The sequence below is a fragment of the Typopeltis vanoorti genome, chromosome 5 (genome assembly GCF_054136105.1).
Source record: "Typopeltis vanoorti isolate ZY-2024b chromosome 5, IOZ_Tvanoo_1.0, whole genome shotgun sequence".
In the NCBI taxonomy this organism is placed as follows: Eukaryota; Metazoa; Arthropoda; class Arachnida; order Uropygi; family Thelyphonidae; genus Typopeltis; species Typopeltis vanoorti.
The window spans coordinates 36,138,535-36,157,444 of NC_143553.1; the positions used below are offsets into that span (position 1 = coordinate 36,138,535).

The 18,910-nt window shown below is 35.6% G+C and overlaps 1 protein-coding gene across 1 annotated transcript in view; it reads left to right on the forward strand.

Moving 5' to 3' along the window:
• The window catches only part of Rpn10 (regulatory particle non-ATPase 10), a 245,566-nt gene that overhangs the window by 63,780 nt on the left and 162,876 nt on the right, over positions 1-18,910 (forward strand). Inside the window, exon 3 of the mRNA XM_090392358.1 lies at positions 12-123. Within this exon, the coding sequence (XP_090248484.1) occupies positions 12-123 (112 nt within the window). The remainder of the gene's footprint in view (positions 1-11; positions 124-18,910) is intronic.

Below are 18,910 nucleotides of genomic sequence, written 5' to 3' on the forward strand. Positions count from 1 at the left end.
TGCATTCATAGTCCTGAAGTTCTTGCAACTTTAACAACAGATGTTGGTAGAATCCTTTCTAAATTGCATCAAGTGCAGCCAAAAGGCACAATTAATCTGGTTACTGGCATTAGGATTGCTCATGTATGTCTTTTAACTGTTACCTTTGGTTTAATTTTTATTTTCCTTATATTTTGTATATATATCACAGAAGTTTTAATTTAAACAATAACAATTATAAATTAAGGAGGATTTTCTTTTCAAAAGGTAATTGTTTTGAACTTTTAAGTTTATTAAGGAGGCATTCTAACTTATTAAATAAGCAAAAAACTGCAGTGAAATGATTGTATAACATGTGTTCCATTGGATTAATTCTGACTACTGTGCATTATGACAATAACATACTGTCAGTGGTATATTCATTTCCTCCCTTCGTTTTGTGTGCATTATTTGTTCAAAAAATAATTCAGGAGTTAAGTAATATAGCAGATATTCTTCCCCTACCCCACACACCATTTTGTATTCTTTCTCTTATATAATTATGGATTTTTAAAACATAAGTTAAATGTGGTAGGAATCCACTGCATTAGTTCATTTAATGTAGTGGATTTGCAAAGCATTGTTATCAGAAGTATATTGAATTCCTCCAATATTGCTTCCTAGATGATAGAAGGAGAAGAAAGTATTTAAGCATTAGAATAATTTGTCTCATAATTGGTAGCCAGAAGATTCACAGAAAACAATTCATCGAATAACAATTTAACTAAAGGCAATTTATCGGAAAAAAACAATTAATTGAACAACAGTTCATCAAAAAAGCGATTGAAAGGCAGTTCCTCAAAACAGCAATTCATTGAATGGCAATTTGAAATCCTATGAAATCCATGAGCAATCCTAATGCCAACAATTCATCAAAAAATCGCAATTGGCCGAAACAACAGATCATCAAATGAACAGTTCACCAAAAATTGAATTACAAGACATGTGAAGTGAATTTATCAGAAGGAATTGCATTTTGAAGTGAATTAACTTACAGTGCAGTTGAAGCTTAGTATGATATTCCACTTATATGTCATGTAGATATGGCAATTTTTCTTTTTGGAGGGATATTCCTTTCAGTCATTATGCATTTTGTGTATTTTATGTGTGTTTTACACAATCTGGAAAAAATTATGTAAAATTCTTTTCTCAAGGCCAAACATGGATTTTTTTTTCAAACTCTTACTTGAGACTTCCAGTAAGCAGGATAGCTGACTCACACAGAAAAAATAAAATTTGTCACTTATATACAATAATCTACTGTTTATATGACCTAGTTGGAATTTCCAATTCCAACTAGGTCAGATAAAAAATTCCAATTGCAGCAATTAGAATTTTTTTGTTTAGCAATTTGAAGGATCGTTAAGTGGCTATACTGTTTGGAGGGAATGATAACCATTGAGGAGGATATAGTTCAGATGTTAAATGAGCAATTCATAAAAGTACACATACTGGTCACTAAATTAGAAACCTTCAATCAGATGTATGTAAACAATTGTCAATAATGTTGATGACAGTAGGAAAAAACAAAGGATCTTTTGGAGTTCGATAAAAGACTTATTGTGAGTGCCTTGTCTGGCTGGAGTCATGACTTATCCAGGATGTTTAATCAGTGGAATAATAACCTACATGGCTTGTCTAAGAGGCATAAGGTCATATGACAGTCTGTCAGGAACGAGATCGACGTCATTTGAGATGGGTTGTACAGACAAACAGAATTCCTGTATGCAGCAGTTGACCAAAGCATTTAATGAAGGCAGTTCCTGACCCATTCACTGAACTATGCTTGGAATTGAAGAAAATCGCTGCTGGCAGTTGCATGCCTATACTTAAAATAAAAGTTTCTAATTCAGCTGCCGGTGTGTTAATTTCATCCTCATGAAAGTAACATCATGCAGAACTTGAGAGCGGTGGGTAGGGAGAAGGAGCCACTAATAGATGGTGAGTGAGCAGGAGGTATATATGAGGAATTGAATAAATTTGATGTCAATAAGGATGTAGGACTTGCTGGTATATATCACTGCTTACATTGAGAGAATGTTGTCGTGAGTTAACAGCTTTCATTTACCTATTTAAGTGAGTCCTAGATTTTTTCCAATTTCCAAAAGAATGGAAAGAGGACAAAATTATTCTACTTCATAAAGGGGGATGAAGAGACCAAGGCTACAAATTACAGGCCAATCTCTCCGTCCTTTTACTTGCCACATAGCGAAAGAACTCCTTAGGGTTTCTTTTGGCCTCATCAGCTAGCGTTCTTTTATAATTAGCTTGGACCTTACTTACCATACTGGTCTCCCTTTTTGTCTGTGCCTTATGTTGCTCATGGGCATGCTGCTGATCACTTTTTTTTAAAATAATCCCTCAACCTTTGCATGCAACTCCTTAATTGAAGCTATTCATCCATCTAAACTCCTCCCTGATTTATCCTTCTGCTTTCTTCAAACACACTTTGACCACCTGCCATCTCTCTAACATATACATATCATACACCAACATCTCTCCTTCTTCAAATTCTTATGCCATTGATCTGCTGAAAGCTGTTCTCCTCACCTTGTGATAATCACCTGCTTTGTAATTCCAAATGTATTCCTTCTTAATAGAAAATTCTACATGTCTGGAAATCTCCCAGGTCAAGACTACATGATCACTTTCTTGAAGCAGAAGCACCATAGCTAGATTGGTTAGTTAAGTTCTGGAATGTGATGATCAAATGTAGCACTCTTCGACCTCGTGCCCCCTCCATTACATGTTGCCTCAGGTAATTATCTCTCAGCAGCTGTATAAACTATTTCCTTCCTTGCCTGTAACCATTCCTTCTCCCAGTGTATGTCTCCATAGTCAAAATCCCCAATAATAATTAATCAACCTGTACTCATGCTACTTTGTGAGTTCATGTCATCTACATTCTTCTACATTCTTCATCTATACCCCTTGGATTATAGCAGCAGCCAGTTACATATTTAGTCTTGATGGCCTCTGTCTCCAGAGTCTTCTACCTTCTGAATCCCTGATGTATCTTTTGGCTTTAATTTTACTCTTGTAGGCTTTAATTGTACTCTTTTCGGCTTTCATTCATCTGCTATCATTAGCAAAACCTCTCCCCCTCTCCTGTTTCTCTGTCTTCTCTGATGACACTATTCTATTCCCATGATCATATTGTTAATATTTAATGAACTTATTTATCCTGTAGGCGACTGCGCCATTGTTAATATTTAATGAATTATCCTATATAGGCTGCGCCATTGTTATTTATAATGTGTATTATAAATAATATTTCATTTACTAACAATTATTTTTATTTTTGACTCCGAGTGTCCCTATATGTTATTATATTTGCACAAAGAGTTCACTCCAATTGGTGCAATGACTTTAACTCACTCTTTCAGAATCCAACTAATCATTTGCTTAATACCAAGTACAAAATAAACACATTTAATAAAACTTAAAACAACATATATACACTTCTAGTAAAAATACATAACTACAATTACAGATTATATGGATCCAAGGCCTTATTTAAAAAATATAAACTTACTCTTAAGACAAAACACTTTTTCTTTCACAATCACAAAAAAAATGTTCATAGTCTTTTTCTCTTCCTGTTAAGGCTCTTTTCCAGAAGTTACAAGGTTCTGTACTTCATTTTTTAGGATCCCTTTAAAATTCCTTTTTACTGCCTCACACAAAACAAAATCAAGTTCCTTCCTACTTGAATATATCTTGGTCAGTTTATAAAAACTTAGTTTCAAGATTTCCTTTTTATTCTTTACTTATTCCTTCTTGAAACATATTATTTCCACTATTCCTTTTTCGGAATACAATATGAAATTTCCTTTTAACTGCCGCACACAAAAAAAATCAAGTTCCTCCCAACTTGAATATTCCTCGGCCAGTGTTCTAAAAACTTTCCGAACGCTCTCTTGTTTACCACTGTAACTTGGATACGCAACGCTTTTCTTGTCAGCTGTCAATCAAACATCAAGTTCTCTCCGGGAGCATGCGCACTTCAACAACGTCAGAAACTACGCATTGTAAAAATATGGCTGACTCGCTGTATCCACCAGCACTGAAGAAAGTCTTTCATAAACACAAAATTCAACATTTAAAAATACAACAAACTTTCTTATAAATAATACAAATAATCAATTAAGTAAGTACTTCAATATTTTTACTTCTTTACATATTACTTCTAACATAATATTTTCATAACGAGCACATCACAAGTGCAGACACTGCGTGTATGAAAACAAAAACTAACAAACAATATTAATACGTAAAAATATTCAGAATTTATAATATGATTATTTTTACAATATCATTCTCAATCAACCCTGTTTCACTGATGCCTATAACTTTTGGCCAAGTTGTGCTAACCAATGCCAAAAACTCCTCAACCTTATTTCTAATACTCCTTGCATTGGTATACGTAAACCATTACCCCTTCATCACACAACCTCCCTTACACCTTGTGTTTCTTAGTTAACTAAAGTTAACCTGGGGTGCTACATTTTGCATCGTGTGATCACTTTTCCACTTACTAACCTCTAGGTTGCCTGGACTAACGTTAACCTGCTCACATCCCCCCCCCCCCCCCCACAAACATTCTAGTTTCCCTGACTTTGTACTTCTGAAGTCTCACTGAACACTTTCTCAAGACTCCTGACACCAAATTCATTCAGATGCAAGCCAGTCCTTCTTTCCATCAAACTCAGTCCACAAATCCACAAACTCCAGCTCCTGCACAATCTGCACACTGATTCATTTGTGATCATAGCTCTGTCTCAGCTCACCTCTATCATACTGTGGCAACAGACTCAACTTTTACTTTCTCACTTCTTTTTGCATGTACTAACAACTCTCGTGTCTTCTTGCATACTGCACTTGTCACCTGCTAAATGAAAGCTAGTCTGTAAATATGCAACCAAATTTCACCTCATTTTAAACTCTTACTGTTTAGCCCTTAAAAAACAATCTGGTGATGCAAATTATGTTATATATTACAAATTCATGTTTGCAATATATCTATAGAAGTTTGCCTATACTAAATTTTATGTATATTTTTTATTCGAAATGAAACCACACTTTGGAAATGTGCAATTTTATTTCTGATGAAGATGAGAGACAAGGATTAATGAAATGCCAGTGACACTGTTTTAAGTTTAAGTAGTAAAAAAAGCCAAAACATGGTCTTAGAACTCATATGTTGTCAGTAATAATGAAGGGTGTACTAATTCCTTAAAGTTGCAACTAAAGTTTCTTTGGCTTTGACAGACTTCTCTTTGGCATTATGGACTCTCAGGTTCTCGAAGTCCAGAAAAGTCCATTATTCCAGATAAGCAGAGATAGTCAGGTGAAAGTCATCATCATCAAATTTCTGACATGTATTCTCAAGTGGTATACAGGTTATGATAGTACTATTTATGATAGTAAAAACTTACATCATTACTAATTTCCTATCTACAATTTTCCTCCAAATCACTCTGTTACCTGTCAAGGCTCCGATATCATCAGATCTTATATTTCTGTCTTCTAAGACACTTTTTATTGTATCAATCCACCTATATCTTGGTCTTCTCTCTCTGAGTCTTTTCCCCTCCAACCTAGCAGAGAGCACTTGTTTTGTTAATCTTTCCTCTCCCATTCTGTACTATGGTCACTTTAAGTGACCATACCACCTGAAATTAGCTCTGTTTACACATAACTATGTCAAGTTCTTTTGTCTTATCCTTGTTTTTAATATGATATTGCCATTGATGCCATCTGTTCACTCCCATAATCTTTCTCAGGACTTGTATTTCTGTTTTCTAGTCTTTGGTCAAGTGTTTTATTTCTATCCCAGCTCTCAGATTCATGAGTTAAAATTGGTTTAAACACTGTCTTGTATACAGCTAATTTAGCATTCCGACTAATTTCTCTCTTATTTCAGATAAATTTATTCAATTGACTTCCTGTCATACCAGTATTGTTGATTCTGTTGTCTGTTTCTATATTTAATTTACTATCTTCACTAAAAATCATTCCTGAGTACCTGAAATGTTTTACTTGTTCTATAGGTTCTCCATACACAATATAGTTGATATTTTCAATGCTACCTCATATTTTCATCGTCTTTGACTTGTTATTGCTGACCTTCACACCAAATCTATTTCAACAGTTATTAAAATTAGTCAAGGAATCTTGCCGACTTATAGCAGATTTATTTAGAAGTATAACATCATCCACATAAAGTAAAGAGCTGAGATTAACATCTCCAGTTTTGATATAAGGTTTAATACCAGTTTCCTTCATAATTTTTTTTTTTAACACTTTGTCATATGCTTTTCCAGATCTACAAAACTTAAATACATATCTTTATATTCCCATGATTTTGTCAACTATTTCTCATAAAGTGAAAATTAATCTGATCTTACAGCCTCTATCTGGGCTGAATCCAGCTTGTTCTTCACCAAGCTTCTCTTACAATCCTTCTCAACCGTTTCTCAAGTATACTTGCATAAATGTTACCAGGAACACTCGGTAGGGAAATACCTCTGTAATTCTCACATTCAGTTTTATTTCTCTTTTTGTATATGGGTACTATGAAAGCTCTACTCCAATCATCTGGAATTTGTCCCTCTGTCCAGGCATTCTGAATTATGCAGTGTAGCCACTTTAAGACTTTTTATACCTCCATACTTGAGCATTTCTAGTTGAATGTTATCTACTGCTGCCTTTCCACATTTCAGGATTTTGATGGTGTTTTTTATGTTAAGTATGGATATGTATTCCTGATTGTATGCATGCCTGCTTAGCATTTTTTACTGCTGTGCTGTCTCTGCTTGTTTCATTTAGCAATTTTTCGAAGTAATTACTCCATACATCAAGGATCATTTTTCTCCCATTTTCATGTCACCTTTATCATCTCTAACTCCTTTTACAGCACTCTTTCCTCCATTTCTGAGCTTCTTCAACAACCTCCAGAATATCTTGCAACCTTCTTGATGTTTATATTCTATGTTCTTACCAAAGTCTTCCCTTGACTTTTATTTAGCTAGTTTTATACAGTACTCAGCTTTTTTTACATTTGTCTGTATTCTCTAAGAGCACAAGCTGACTTATTTGTGAGGAATATATGATATGCTGTTTTCTTTTCTTTTATTGCTTCTTTAACTTCCTGTGTCCACCATGGAGTACTGATTTTTCTATCCTTGAAGATAACCTCACCACATACCTCTCTGGCTGAATCAATGTTTTCTTCAGGATTTCCTACTGAATCTCCAAGGTTTGGTTCCTGTTCAAACTCTTTCATTTTTTCTTCAATAATGTTTGTGTATTTTAGTCTACAGTCCACATCTGAGAGCTGCTCAACTTTTATTCACTTTAAAACTTTTTTATATGTTCTTCTTTTCAATATGAAATTCAGTTTTATCTTGCTCAAGACTAAATAGTGATCACTTCTAATTTCAAATCCTCTGTGCAATTTAGTGTCCTGCACCAGAGAGAAAACATCACTATCAACAATAACATAGTCAATGGGACTTTTCTTATTCCTTGCCTCTTCTCTCCATGTGAATTTGGGCACATTTTTATGTTGGATCATTGTGCTAGTAGTAACCGGTGCATGTCCTGAGCAGAAATCCAACAAGTATTTGCCATCATTATTAACTTTGTTCTTTTCTCAAATTTTCCTAAAATATTTTTGTATGACAATCATTTCCTTCTCTGCTAATTATATCCCCAACAAGGACAAACTTTTCCTTTTTCATTGTGTCAGTTGCTTTCTGTAAATCCTCAAAAAATTCTCCCACTTCTATCTTTATAGAACCTTCTATGGGACCATAGGTGCAAATAAGTCTCATTGTCCAGTTCCCCAATTCTGATATTTGCCCACATCACTGTACTTGATATTGCTTGCCATTCAAGAAGATTAGCCTCATATTTAGTGTTGAATACTATGGCTACTCCTTCTTTTCCTTAATTGCCCGAATATAACATTTTGTATTTATTGCTTAGAAAGATTTCACTAGTTTTTGTCTTTTTTTTCAGTCACTCCCTATTATGTTGATCTGGTACTTATCCATTTCCTCAGCCAGCTCCATTTCTTTGCCATTCAGGCTTCTTATGTTGATAGTACCTATCTTGAACTCTAATGTTGAGTTGGAATGTGTTTCAGGATTTGTTTCAGTAGCTGACTTTTCGCTGTTCTCTCTGGTTCCCTAGTGAAAACAACTGGGGCCTTGTTTTACCAGGCGACATCCCAGCTCTCATCAAATTCTGTCATGTTGCACCATCATTTTGCATTGTAGTTTAAGCCAATAAGAATATAGTTTGGTCATCTAAATCTGAAATTGCCAGCTCATCCTTGTTCGTTCGTATCCAGGTAGATACCTAACAGGGTGCACCACGAGAAGGTGAGGATTGGACATTAGGTCAGAACTGCTGGTGGGTTCTCTGCATTCCTTTAAAGACTATACGGTGGTTTCCTCTCAGTTATGCTTCTTAGCAAGTTAGCAGTGAGAACTGAAGGAACTAAAAGATGGTTTGATGTAAAATCAGGTTTAAAACACCCTATCATAAAAGTTATTCATCATTTATATGGATTGCATTATGAAGAACAGTGGCATTAAACCTGACCTCAAAAATTTACATTAAGTTCAGCCTCTTTACTTTATTCAGATGTTATATTCTTAAATATATCCTGTGTAAGTCTTTAGTATTCCTTAATTATATAACTCCTTTAATAAATTTGGATGGAAAAGCTGCAACCAAAAGACAAACTATGAAAATATTCAAGAACATGAAAAATATCAACTTCATCATGTGTGAAAACTTGTAGAACAAGTCAATAGTTTAGCTATTTAGGCACAATATTGATGGAAAATTAAATATTGAATAAGACAGCAGAATAAATGAAGCTGGTATGTTTGTCAGTCAGTTGAATAAATTTAAATGGAATGAATGAAGTGAGTCAAAATACAAAACTAGCTGTATACATGAGTGTTCAGACTTATTTTAACTATAAGGTCTTACAGTTGGGTGAGAAATAAAACATTTGATTAAAAACACTAGAGATCACAGATATATGTTTTTGAGAAAAATTCTGGCTGGGTAAACATATAGCATTAATGGCAGATGCATATTAAAATGAAGATATTAGAAAGTAACTTGACATTGTTAGTATTTGAGAATGTATAAGCAGAGATAAACTAAGGTGGCATAACCACTTAAACAGAATGGGAAAGGAAAGGCAATATAAGATCAGGCAGTATTGGAGTCCTGTCCACATAAAACTAATTAGAAGGAAAATTGTTAATAAGTAAGTAATTACACAAACTTGTTATGTAATACTGTCATATATCCTGTATACTGATAATAGTATGCTAATGATTCCTCTCTTGTTCACTGTTAATTTACCATACCAGTTCACGCATTCTTGTTGCTGACAGTGTTGAGTTATTTTCTGATATCTTCATTTTTAATGATTCTACCACTTTATTTATTTGTATGGGGTCCTCATTCCTTAACCATCCCTTAGGACAGGTTGAGCCCTCCTAATGAGGGAATTAAGAATGTATTTTATGACTGTAAAATCCGTGTGTTCATGGACCAGTTTGCCTGTTCCAAGGGACGAAAAACCAGAGTTTCTGGGTGGAAAAAAATCCTGTACCTCCTTATGAGACAGGCTAACTCGCCATTGGTCAAAAGGAGAGGTAGAATTAGTCAATTCTACCCCTCCCTCTTTCCTCTAATTTTTCTGAGAAAAATTAGAATTTAAAATTAGAAAATTAGAAAATTTAAAGTTTTTTTCTGTAGAAAAAAACTTTATGGTTTCTAGTTTTCTTTATTTCAAGTGCAGATCTTCAATCCCCAAGTTAAGATTGGTTTAAACACAGGCTTTTATATAGTAATTTTATAAAATCGAGAGCAAACTTGAAAACAATTTTGATATCTGGTTTGGAGTTCATGTGCACCCTTGTTTCACACCCCTGATTTTATATGAAACCATCTTTCCATACCTTCTTGGGTTCTAAATGCAGACTTTAAATACAGTCCATGTATTGCTCTCTATAATGTTCCATTTACCACATATAATTGTAGCATTTTGAAAGTTTTTTTTTTCTTGACATCTTGCCATATACCTTTTCCAGATCTGCAAAACTTTAATTCAGATCCGTGTTATATTCCCATGATTTCTGTCTTAAAATGAAAATGTGTTCCCGATAACACTTATCTGGCCTGAAACCATTTCTTTTCAAATTTTCTCTTCCTCAATTTTTTTTAGCCTTTTCTCACATTCTTTCACAAATCTTTACTGAAGTTCCAAGAAATTCCTTTGTTAATTCTCAATTTTTAATTCAATTTTATTTACATTTATATACCAGTAGCTTGATGTTGTGAGAGTTCTCCAATTATCTGTAATGCTATTTGCAGCCGATTCCTTATAAATTATGTCATGCAGCCACTGTATACTTTTATACCTCTTCTTTTGATAATTTTTGTTGAAATACTATCTACTTTTCCCCTACTGTTTTTTCCTCAACAGTCATACATTCAGGAATACCTATCCATACTTGAAGTAGAAAAAGCTATCAATGGCTTGAAATGTGGAAAGGCAGCAGGAAATAGATGATATTAGACCAGAAATGCTGAAGAATGGAAGTATAAAAGTCTTACAGTTGCTGCACTGCATAGTTCAGAAGGCCTGGATAGAGGGACGAATTCATGATTGGAGTAGAGCCCTAATAGTACCCATATATAAAAAGGGAAATAAAACCGAATGTGAGAATTAGAGGTGTTTCCCTACTGAGTGTTCCTGGTAAGATTTATGCAAGTATACCTGAGAAATGGTTGAGAAGAATAGTGGAAGAAAAGCTTCGGGAAGAACAAGCTGGATTCAGGCCAAATAGAGGCTGTCAGGATCAGATCTTCACTTTATGACAAATAGTTGAGAAATCATGGGAATATAACAAAGATCTGTATTTAAGTTTTGTAGATCTGGAAAAGGCATATGACAAGGTGCCAAGAGAGAAGCTATTCAATACGCTACAGTTATATGGTGTCAATGGGGCATTATATCAAGCAATACTTAGTCTTTATTTGAGTTGTAAGTCAGCAGTTAGAATTGAAGGAAGTACAGAAGACGGTTTAATGTTAAATCTGGTGTCAGACAAGGATGTACATTATCCCCTCTGTTATTCATTATCTATATGGATCACATTGAATGATATAATCACGTAATCACAAGAAAGATATTTATTTAACCAAATATTTCGGTCTGGAAATAGCAGACCATCGTCAGTGGTATTACAAGAACAGTTTAAAAAATACAAGCTAGAATACTAATAATAGATCATTAAAATTAGAATACGCCACGCGAAGTTATATCACTAAGTATGAAACGGAATATTTTGAAGTAGAAACATGATTGAATTTGCTATTAAAAAGAAATTAATTAATGAGTAATCTTAACGTAATCTTCTAATTTTAACGATCTATTGTTAGTATTCTAGCTTGTATTTTTTAAACTGTTCTTGTAATACCACTGACGATGGTCTGCTATTTCCAGACCGAAATATTTGGTTAAATAAATATCTTTCTTGTGATTACGTGATTATATCATTCAGTCTTATGTCGCAAGTGTCCTTGAAACAACAAATGGATCACATTATGAAGGAAAGTGGTATTAAACCTGATATCAAAATTGGAGATGTTAATGTCAGCTCTTTGCTTTATGCAGACAATGTTATACTTCTAAATAAATCTGCTACAAGTCTGCAAGATTTCATGACTAAATTGAATAACTGTTGTAATAGATATGGTAAAGGTCAGCAATAACAAAATAAAGATAATGAAAATAGGCAGAAGCATTGAAAATGTCAACTGCATTGTGAATGGAGAACCTGTGGAACAGGTAAAACATTTCAGCTACCAAGGCACGATTTTTAGTGAAGATGGTAAATTAAGGAAATAGACAACAGAATCAACAAATCTGGTATGGTAGGAAGTCAATTGAATAAATTCATATGGAATAAGAGAGACATTAGTCGGAACAGTAAATTAGTTGTATACAAGACAGTGTTCAAACCAATTTTAACTTATGGATCTGAAAGCTGGGTCAGAAGTAAAACACTTGACTAAAGATTAGAGACTGCAGATATGAGAGTCCTGAGAAAGATTAGGGGCATGAACAGATGGCATCAATGGCAATATCATATTAAAAACAAGGATATTAGGAAAGAACTTGACATTGTCAGCATTCAGGAATGCCTTAGCAGAGCTAATCTCAGGTGGTATGGTCATTTAAACAGAATCGGCGAGGAAAGATTAGCAAAACAAGTGTTCTCTGCCAGATTGGCAGGAAGACGACCAAGATATAGGTGGATGGATATGGTAAAAAGTGCCTTAGATGATAGAAATATAAGATCTAATAATGTTAGTCTTGACAAGTAACAGACTGATATGGAGGAAAATTGTACATAGGAAGTTAGTAATGATGTAAATTTTTCATGTAGTACTATCATATCCTGTCCCTTGAGGGTACATGGCAGGAATTTGATGATGATGATAATTTGTTTTTTTCGGCTTCCATGGGTTTGATGGCTTTTTCTACCTGAAGTATTGATATATACCCAATTCCATTCCTCAAATAATGATCATAATCAATTTCTTGATATGCACTCTCAAGCGTATTCAGGCTATTTTGACGGCACTATACGATTAAGTTTGCATTATTATTAATCTTCTGTCCACAATTTTTCTCCAGATTAGTCTGTTCCTTGTCAGCACTCCAATATTGTTATATCTAATATTTCGTGCTCCTAAGGCACTTATGACTGAATCAATCCACCTAAACGTTGGTCTTCCGCTGCATCTCTTTCTTACCATCTTGGCATCAAACACCTGTTTTACTAACCATTCCTCACCCATTCTATTTAAGTGGCTATGTTTTGTTTAACAGTCAAAGTAATTTCCCCAGACATCTAGGATATCTGTATCTTCAGTTTTCATGTCACCTTTATCATCTTTGATCTCTTTTAGTATTCTTTCTTCAATTTCAAAGCTTTTTCATTACCCTCTAGAACATTTTGTCACTGTCCTGATATTTATCTTCTATTTTCTTACCAGTCTTCCCATGACTCTTGTTTAGCTGCTTTTACACATAGCTCAGCTCTCTTACATTTTTCTCTATATTCTTTTAGGGCATATCTCAACTTATTTGCTAGGAACTTTTAATACGTTTCTTCTTTTCCAGAACTGTTTCTTTAACTTCTCGTGTCCACCGTGGGATTTTTATTTATGTGTGCTTACTGACAACTTCACCACATACCTCCCTAGCTGATTCAGTCAATGTCTTTTCTAAATAACTTAGGGAATTGAAACAACGTAGATCCAAATATAAATTAAATAATACTTTAATAGATATTTCCGATATTTCGGCAATGTCTCATTGCCATTTTCTAAAGGAACTTACAAAAGGGAGCACAACAGGCCCTAACAATATAGTAACTGGAAATGAAGATATGAAGCTATCTTTCTCCTAGAAGTCCTGATGGTGCCCTCTGGCGGGCTAAGTAGGCATTCTTGGTCGTTGGGCTGAAGGTCTGCTGATGTATGCCTCCCAAATTTGGGGCAGTCGCATACAACCAAATTTGTTGAGGTTTGGAGAGTTTCTTAGGGCAGAGGCTGATTCCATAAATAATCTTTCGAATTTATATTTGCTCCGGTGTATTATTTTTGCTTTCTTCCACCGTATTCTGTGGCGAGTATCCAGAGCATGCTCTGCAAGACCAGAATGGCTATATTTGTAAAACTGGATGTAGTCCTTATGTTCAGAAATTCTGATATTCACTGTCCTGCCTGTTTGGCCAAAGTACGACAGTTTACAACTGCAAGGGACCTGGTATACACCAGGTAGGTCTAGGGGAAGTGGTTGGTCTTTGGTAGAGCGGATAAGGGATGCCAATTTTCTGTAAGGCCTGTAACAGGTTTTTTCTGAGGTGCCTCGGATGTAGGGAATGATGATGGATTTAGAGTAATCTTTTTTGTGGAGGGAGGGAGGAGGGGGGCTGTGGTTTGTAGGTTTTAATATTTTTTTGGATTTTTTTTGGGGGGGGGGTAGCCATTGGCTGAGAAAGTGTTTAGGATGTGATTTAGTTCAGTGTTAAGGGCTATGTCGTTAGAACAGATTAGTTTAGCCCTGTTGTATAGTGTTTTTACCACTCCATATTGTTGTGAGGGGGGGGGGTGAGATTGTTGGTGGATGTATCTGCCTGTATGGGTGGGTTTTCTGTAAACTGAGAAAACCAAAGTTCTATCAGGCTGGCGGGTGACTAGTGTGTCTAGGAATGGGAGGCAGTTGTTTTCCTCTTTTTCCAGGGTGAACTTGATTCTGGCGTGTTGGTTGTTTAAGTGTGTGAGGAAGGAGAGGAGTGTTTCAGAGCCATGTGCCCAAATAGCGAACACATCATCAATGTAGCGAAGCCATATGGTTGGTTTTTGTGGGGCAGAGGCTAAGGCTTTTTCCTCAAAGGTCTCCATAAAGAAATTGGCTAAGGGTGGGGAGAGTGGTGAGCCCATGGCTGTCCCCTCTATTTGTTTGTAGAATTTTCCCTGCCAAACGAAATAGCCTGAGTTCATTGTGAACTGAAATAGGGCTGAGATATCGGGAGAAAATTTAGCTTGGATTAGCTCTAAAGTTTCCTTGAGTGGGACATTGGTGAATAAGGAGGAGACGTCGAAGCTGACCATTATGTCATTATGTTGGAGTGTAAGGTTTTCTATGCTGGCTTTGAAGTGGGCTGAGTTTTTTATGTGTGATGGTGTGTTGCCAGTATAGTGTGTGAGCTCTTTGGCCAAATATTTAGCTAATTTGTATGTAGGGGAATCAATGCCATCCACTATGGGACGTAATGGCACATTTTCTTTATGTATTTTTGGGAATCCGTAAATACGGGGGGGGGGGGGGTATAGAGTTAAATGGTTTTAATCTGTTGGTAACTTCTACAGGCCAAGAAGTGACTTTCTTAAGGAGGCTGTGAAGTTTTCTAATTTGTGAGTTGGTGGGATTGTAATTGATAGGGAGGTAAGTAGCCCGATCTAATAGGAGAGCATTCAGCTTACCTTTGTAGTCCTTTTGGTTAAGTACTACAGTTGCATTTCCTCTATCCGCTTTGGTGATAACTAATTCTTTATTATTTCTCAATTCCTGTAGGGCTTCAAATTCCTTGTTGGATATATTGGTTTTGGGTGGTTTTGCTATGGAAAGGACACAAGCTACATCCAGTCTTACACTGTTGGCGATTTGATGTGGAAGGTGGCGGATTCCTCTTTCAATCTGGATCATAATATCCTCACTTGGTATTTTTTTGGGAGCAGTGGCGAAGTTGTGGCCACGTGAAAGCACGTTGAGAGCTTCAGGGTGACTGAAGAAAGGTTGATTACGGTGTTGGTCGCAAGTTCTGGATTGACGGTGGAATTCTTTTTTTATTAATTTATCGAATTTCTTCATCTGTCGGCTTCGTATCTTTTCAAACTCATTGTCTGCAGAGGTACACGAGACGTCATGTAAAATTGTCCACAGTTCTTAAAAGATTACTCTAAATCCATCATCATTCCCTACATCCGAGGCACCTCAGAAAAAATTACCAAAATTCTAAAAAAACATGACCTCACCTCCTGTTACAGGCCTTACAGAAAATTGGCATCCCTTATCCGCTCTACCAAAGACCAACCACTTCCCCTAGACCTACCTGGTGTATACCAGGTCCCTTGCAGTTGTAAACTGTCGTACTTTGGCCAAACAGGCAGGGATATCAGAATTTCTGATATTCCTGCCTGAATACCTGAATCAGAAACAGCGAATATCAGAATTTCTGAACATAAGGACTACATCCGGTTTTACAAATATAGCCATTCTGGTCTTGCAGACCATGCTCTGGATACTCGCCACAGAATACGGTGGAAGAAAGCAAAAATAATACACCGGAGCAAATATAAATAAGAAAGATTATTTATGGAATCAGCCTCTGCCCTAAGAAACTCTCCAAACCTCAACAAAATTGGGTGTATGCGACTGCCCCAAATTTGGGAGGCATACATCAGCAGACCTTCAGCCCAACGGCCAAGAATGCCTACTTAGCCCGCCAGAGGGCACCATCAGGACTTCTAGGAGAAAGATAGCTTCATATCTTCATTTCCAGTTACTATATTGTTAGGGCCTGTTGTGCTCCTGCCTTTTGTAAGTTCCTTTAGAAAATGGCAATGAGACATTGCCGAAATATCGGAAATATCTATTAAAGTATTATTTAATTTATATTCGGATCTACGTTGTTTCAATTCCCTAAGTTATTTAGAAATGCATAACCAACGTATAAGCCTATCTACGAGAGTCAGTCTTTCTCACAGTTTGCCACTGAGACTCCAAGGTTTGGTCTTGTTTTCCAATTATTTCATTCTTTCTTCAATAATGTTTGTATAGTTGAGTCTACAGTTGACCTCTAAAAGCTGCTCAGCTTTAATTCTTTTAAAAACTTTCTTACATACTGTTCTTTGCAATGTGCTATCCATTTCCTGCTTAGTACTAAGTAACGATCACTTCCAATTTCAAATCCTCTGTACACTCTTGCATCCTGAACAAGCATGAAGATATCACTATTAACAATCTTGCCAATCTTGCTTTTCTTATTTCAGCACAAGTTTCTCTCCGCCTAAACTTGTGCACATCTTTATGTTGGAACATGTCGTTAGTAATGACTAGTTAGTGTCCTGAGCAGAAATCAACAAATACTTACCATTGTTATTAGCTTTATCCTTTTCTCCAAAATTTACTAATACATTCCTATATGATTGGTGGGATTCATTTCCTATTCTGCTGTTTAGATCTCCAACAAGGACCATTTTTTCCATTTTCTTTGTCAGCTGCCTGTTCATAGATGATCTTGTACCTAGAGAAGTCAGAGTACTGCATGGTTTGTCAAACGAGTAGGATGAGTGGAGAGTATTGTCATTTGCAAAGTTATGGACAGGATTAGTGGTGATTGCGAGTAGGTGAAAGGACAGAGCCTTGAGGCACTCCAGCATTGATGGTGAAGCTTAAAGAGAGGAAATCATCCACAGTGACTTGCAGAGAACACCCAGGAGGAAAGCTGGCTATCCAATTACTTAAGGTTGCAGGGAGACCAAAAGATGGCAATTTGTTAAGCGGTTTACAATGCCACACATGGCTGAAAGTTTTGGAAATGTTGAGGTGACAGCACAAGTTTCTCCGCACCTTTCCATGGCTTGTGTCTATTGGTGGGTTATGTTAGGGTTATGTTATGTAGTTATATTAGAGTAAATATGGTATTTCTGTTTTATTATAAAAAGCAACCATCCTTTTTTTAAAATCTTTCCTTGAGGCATCGTGGGCCACATGTGGCCTGCAGGCCGCCAGTTTGACACCCCTGATATACAGGATCTGTACAAGAAAGATTAATATTGAAGGAAAATTTGTTGGGGAACTTATGATGATAAAAAGTGAAGTGATCATCTGGGCAGTGGAACAGCTGCCAAAAGAAGAATCTTCTGGAGCTGATTGTGTGTTAGAATTGTTGGGGATGAAGTAGGGAATATATTAACTAAAATATGAAATACATTGGAAAAAAATATACTGACCTAGAGATTGGAGAATCATCCCAGTTCTCCAAACGTCAAATTCCAGAGATTTTAAGAATTACTGAACCATTGCTTAATTTCACATTCAAGTAAAGTTATGTTGAAAGTGATCCTGAAACCATACGTAAATGGAAAAATTCCAGAGAAATGGGTAGACAAATTAGAGACCATATTGCAAACATGAAATGGATTGTGGAAAGAACAAGAGAATTTCAAAAAAGAAGTATTTATCTATCTGTTTTATTGATTATAAAGAAAGCTTTTAACTGTATTGATCATAACAGACTTTGGAATGTGGTGAGAGCGATGTGAATACCTGAGCATCTAATTCTCCAAGAATGGTCTTCGGAAAAACAGACTGCATTTGAGTGGAAAAGCCAATGTTAAGAAAAAAGTTTTTTTTCCTTTTCACCTTTGTGCCCACCTTATTAATGTATTGCATGTTGCATAATTTTTAGATGGGATTATCATAAATAACAACAAAAAAGATAAGTTGAAATTTGTAGTTGAGTGTTTAGGCTAATTTTTTCCTTATTGCATACAAATAATTTTCATAATTTTTTTTCATTGCTTATTTTCATGTCCAATTTCTTACAGTGGTAGTCAGTTTATAGTCCTGAAAGCTTGTGGCAGGTTTATTTAAGTGTATAAAGAATCTGTATAATATAAAGTGCTGAATTTGAATATCTGATATTGATAAGTTTAATATCACTTTCCTTCATAATGTGAACTATGACAGATAAAAATGATAAAATAAAATATCTTATTTGTTTCTCTCTGGTAGAATAACACACACACACACATATATATTTATTTAATTTGCAGAAGAGACTGCTCTAAAATTCCATATGGGCAAAAACCTTAAACTCTAATTTGTCAACTTTTTTTTTTTAAAATAAACATTTTCAATCCAGTAAGTCAGTCTCCTCATATAAATGAACTGTATTTTCTAAAATGATTTATATATTATGCAGTTTATGAGGAAGGTTTAAAGAAACCACAAGAGTTTCTCCAAGCTTTCTTTGGTTTATGTCCACAAATGGGGATAATACTGGCTAGGAGATCTGAGAAGGGAGTGGTATATTCCAGATGGTGAAAAAGTTGGCTGTGGATGGCTGCCATTGTTTTCAAGAGCATTGAGATAAGTGTTGGTTTATTCTCCCCGCTTTTTTCCCCATCGGATAAGCTATATAAGGATTTTCCAATTTCAGGTGATTGTGAATAGATTTTTTGAGCACTTTTTAGGAGATCCTATCTGGAT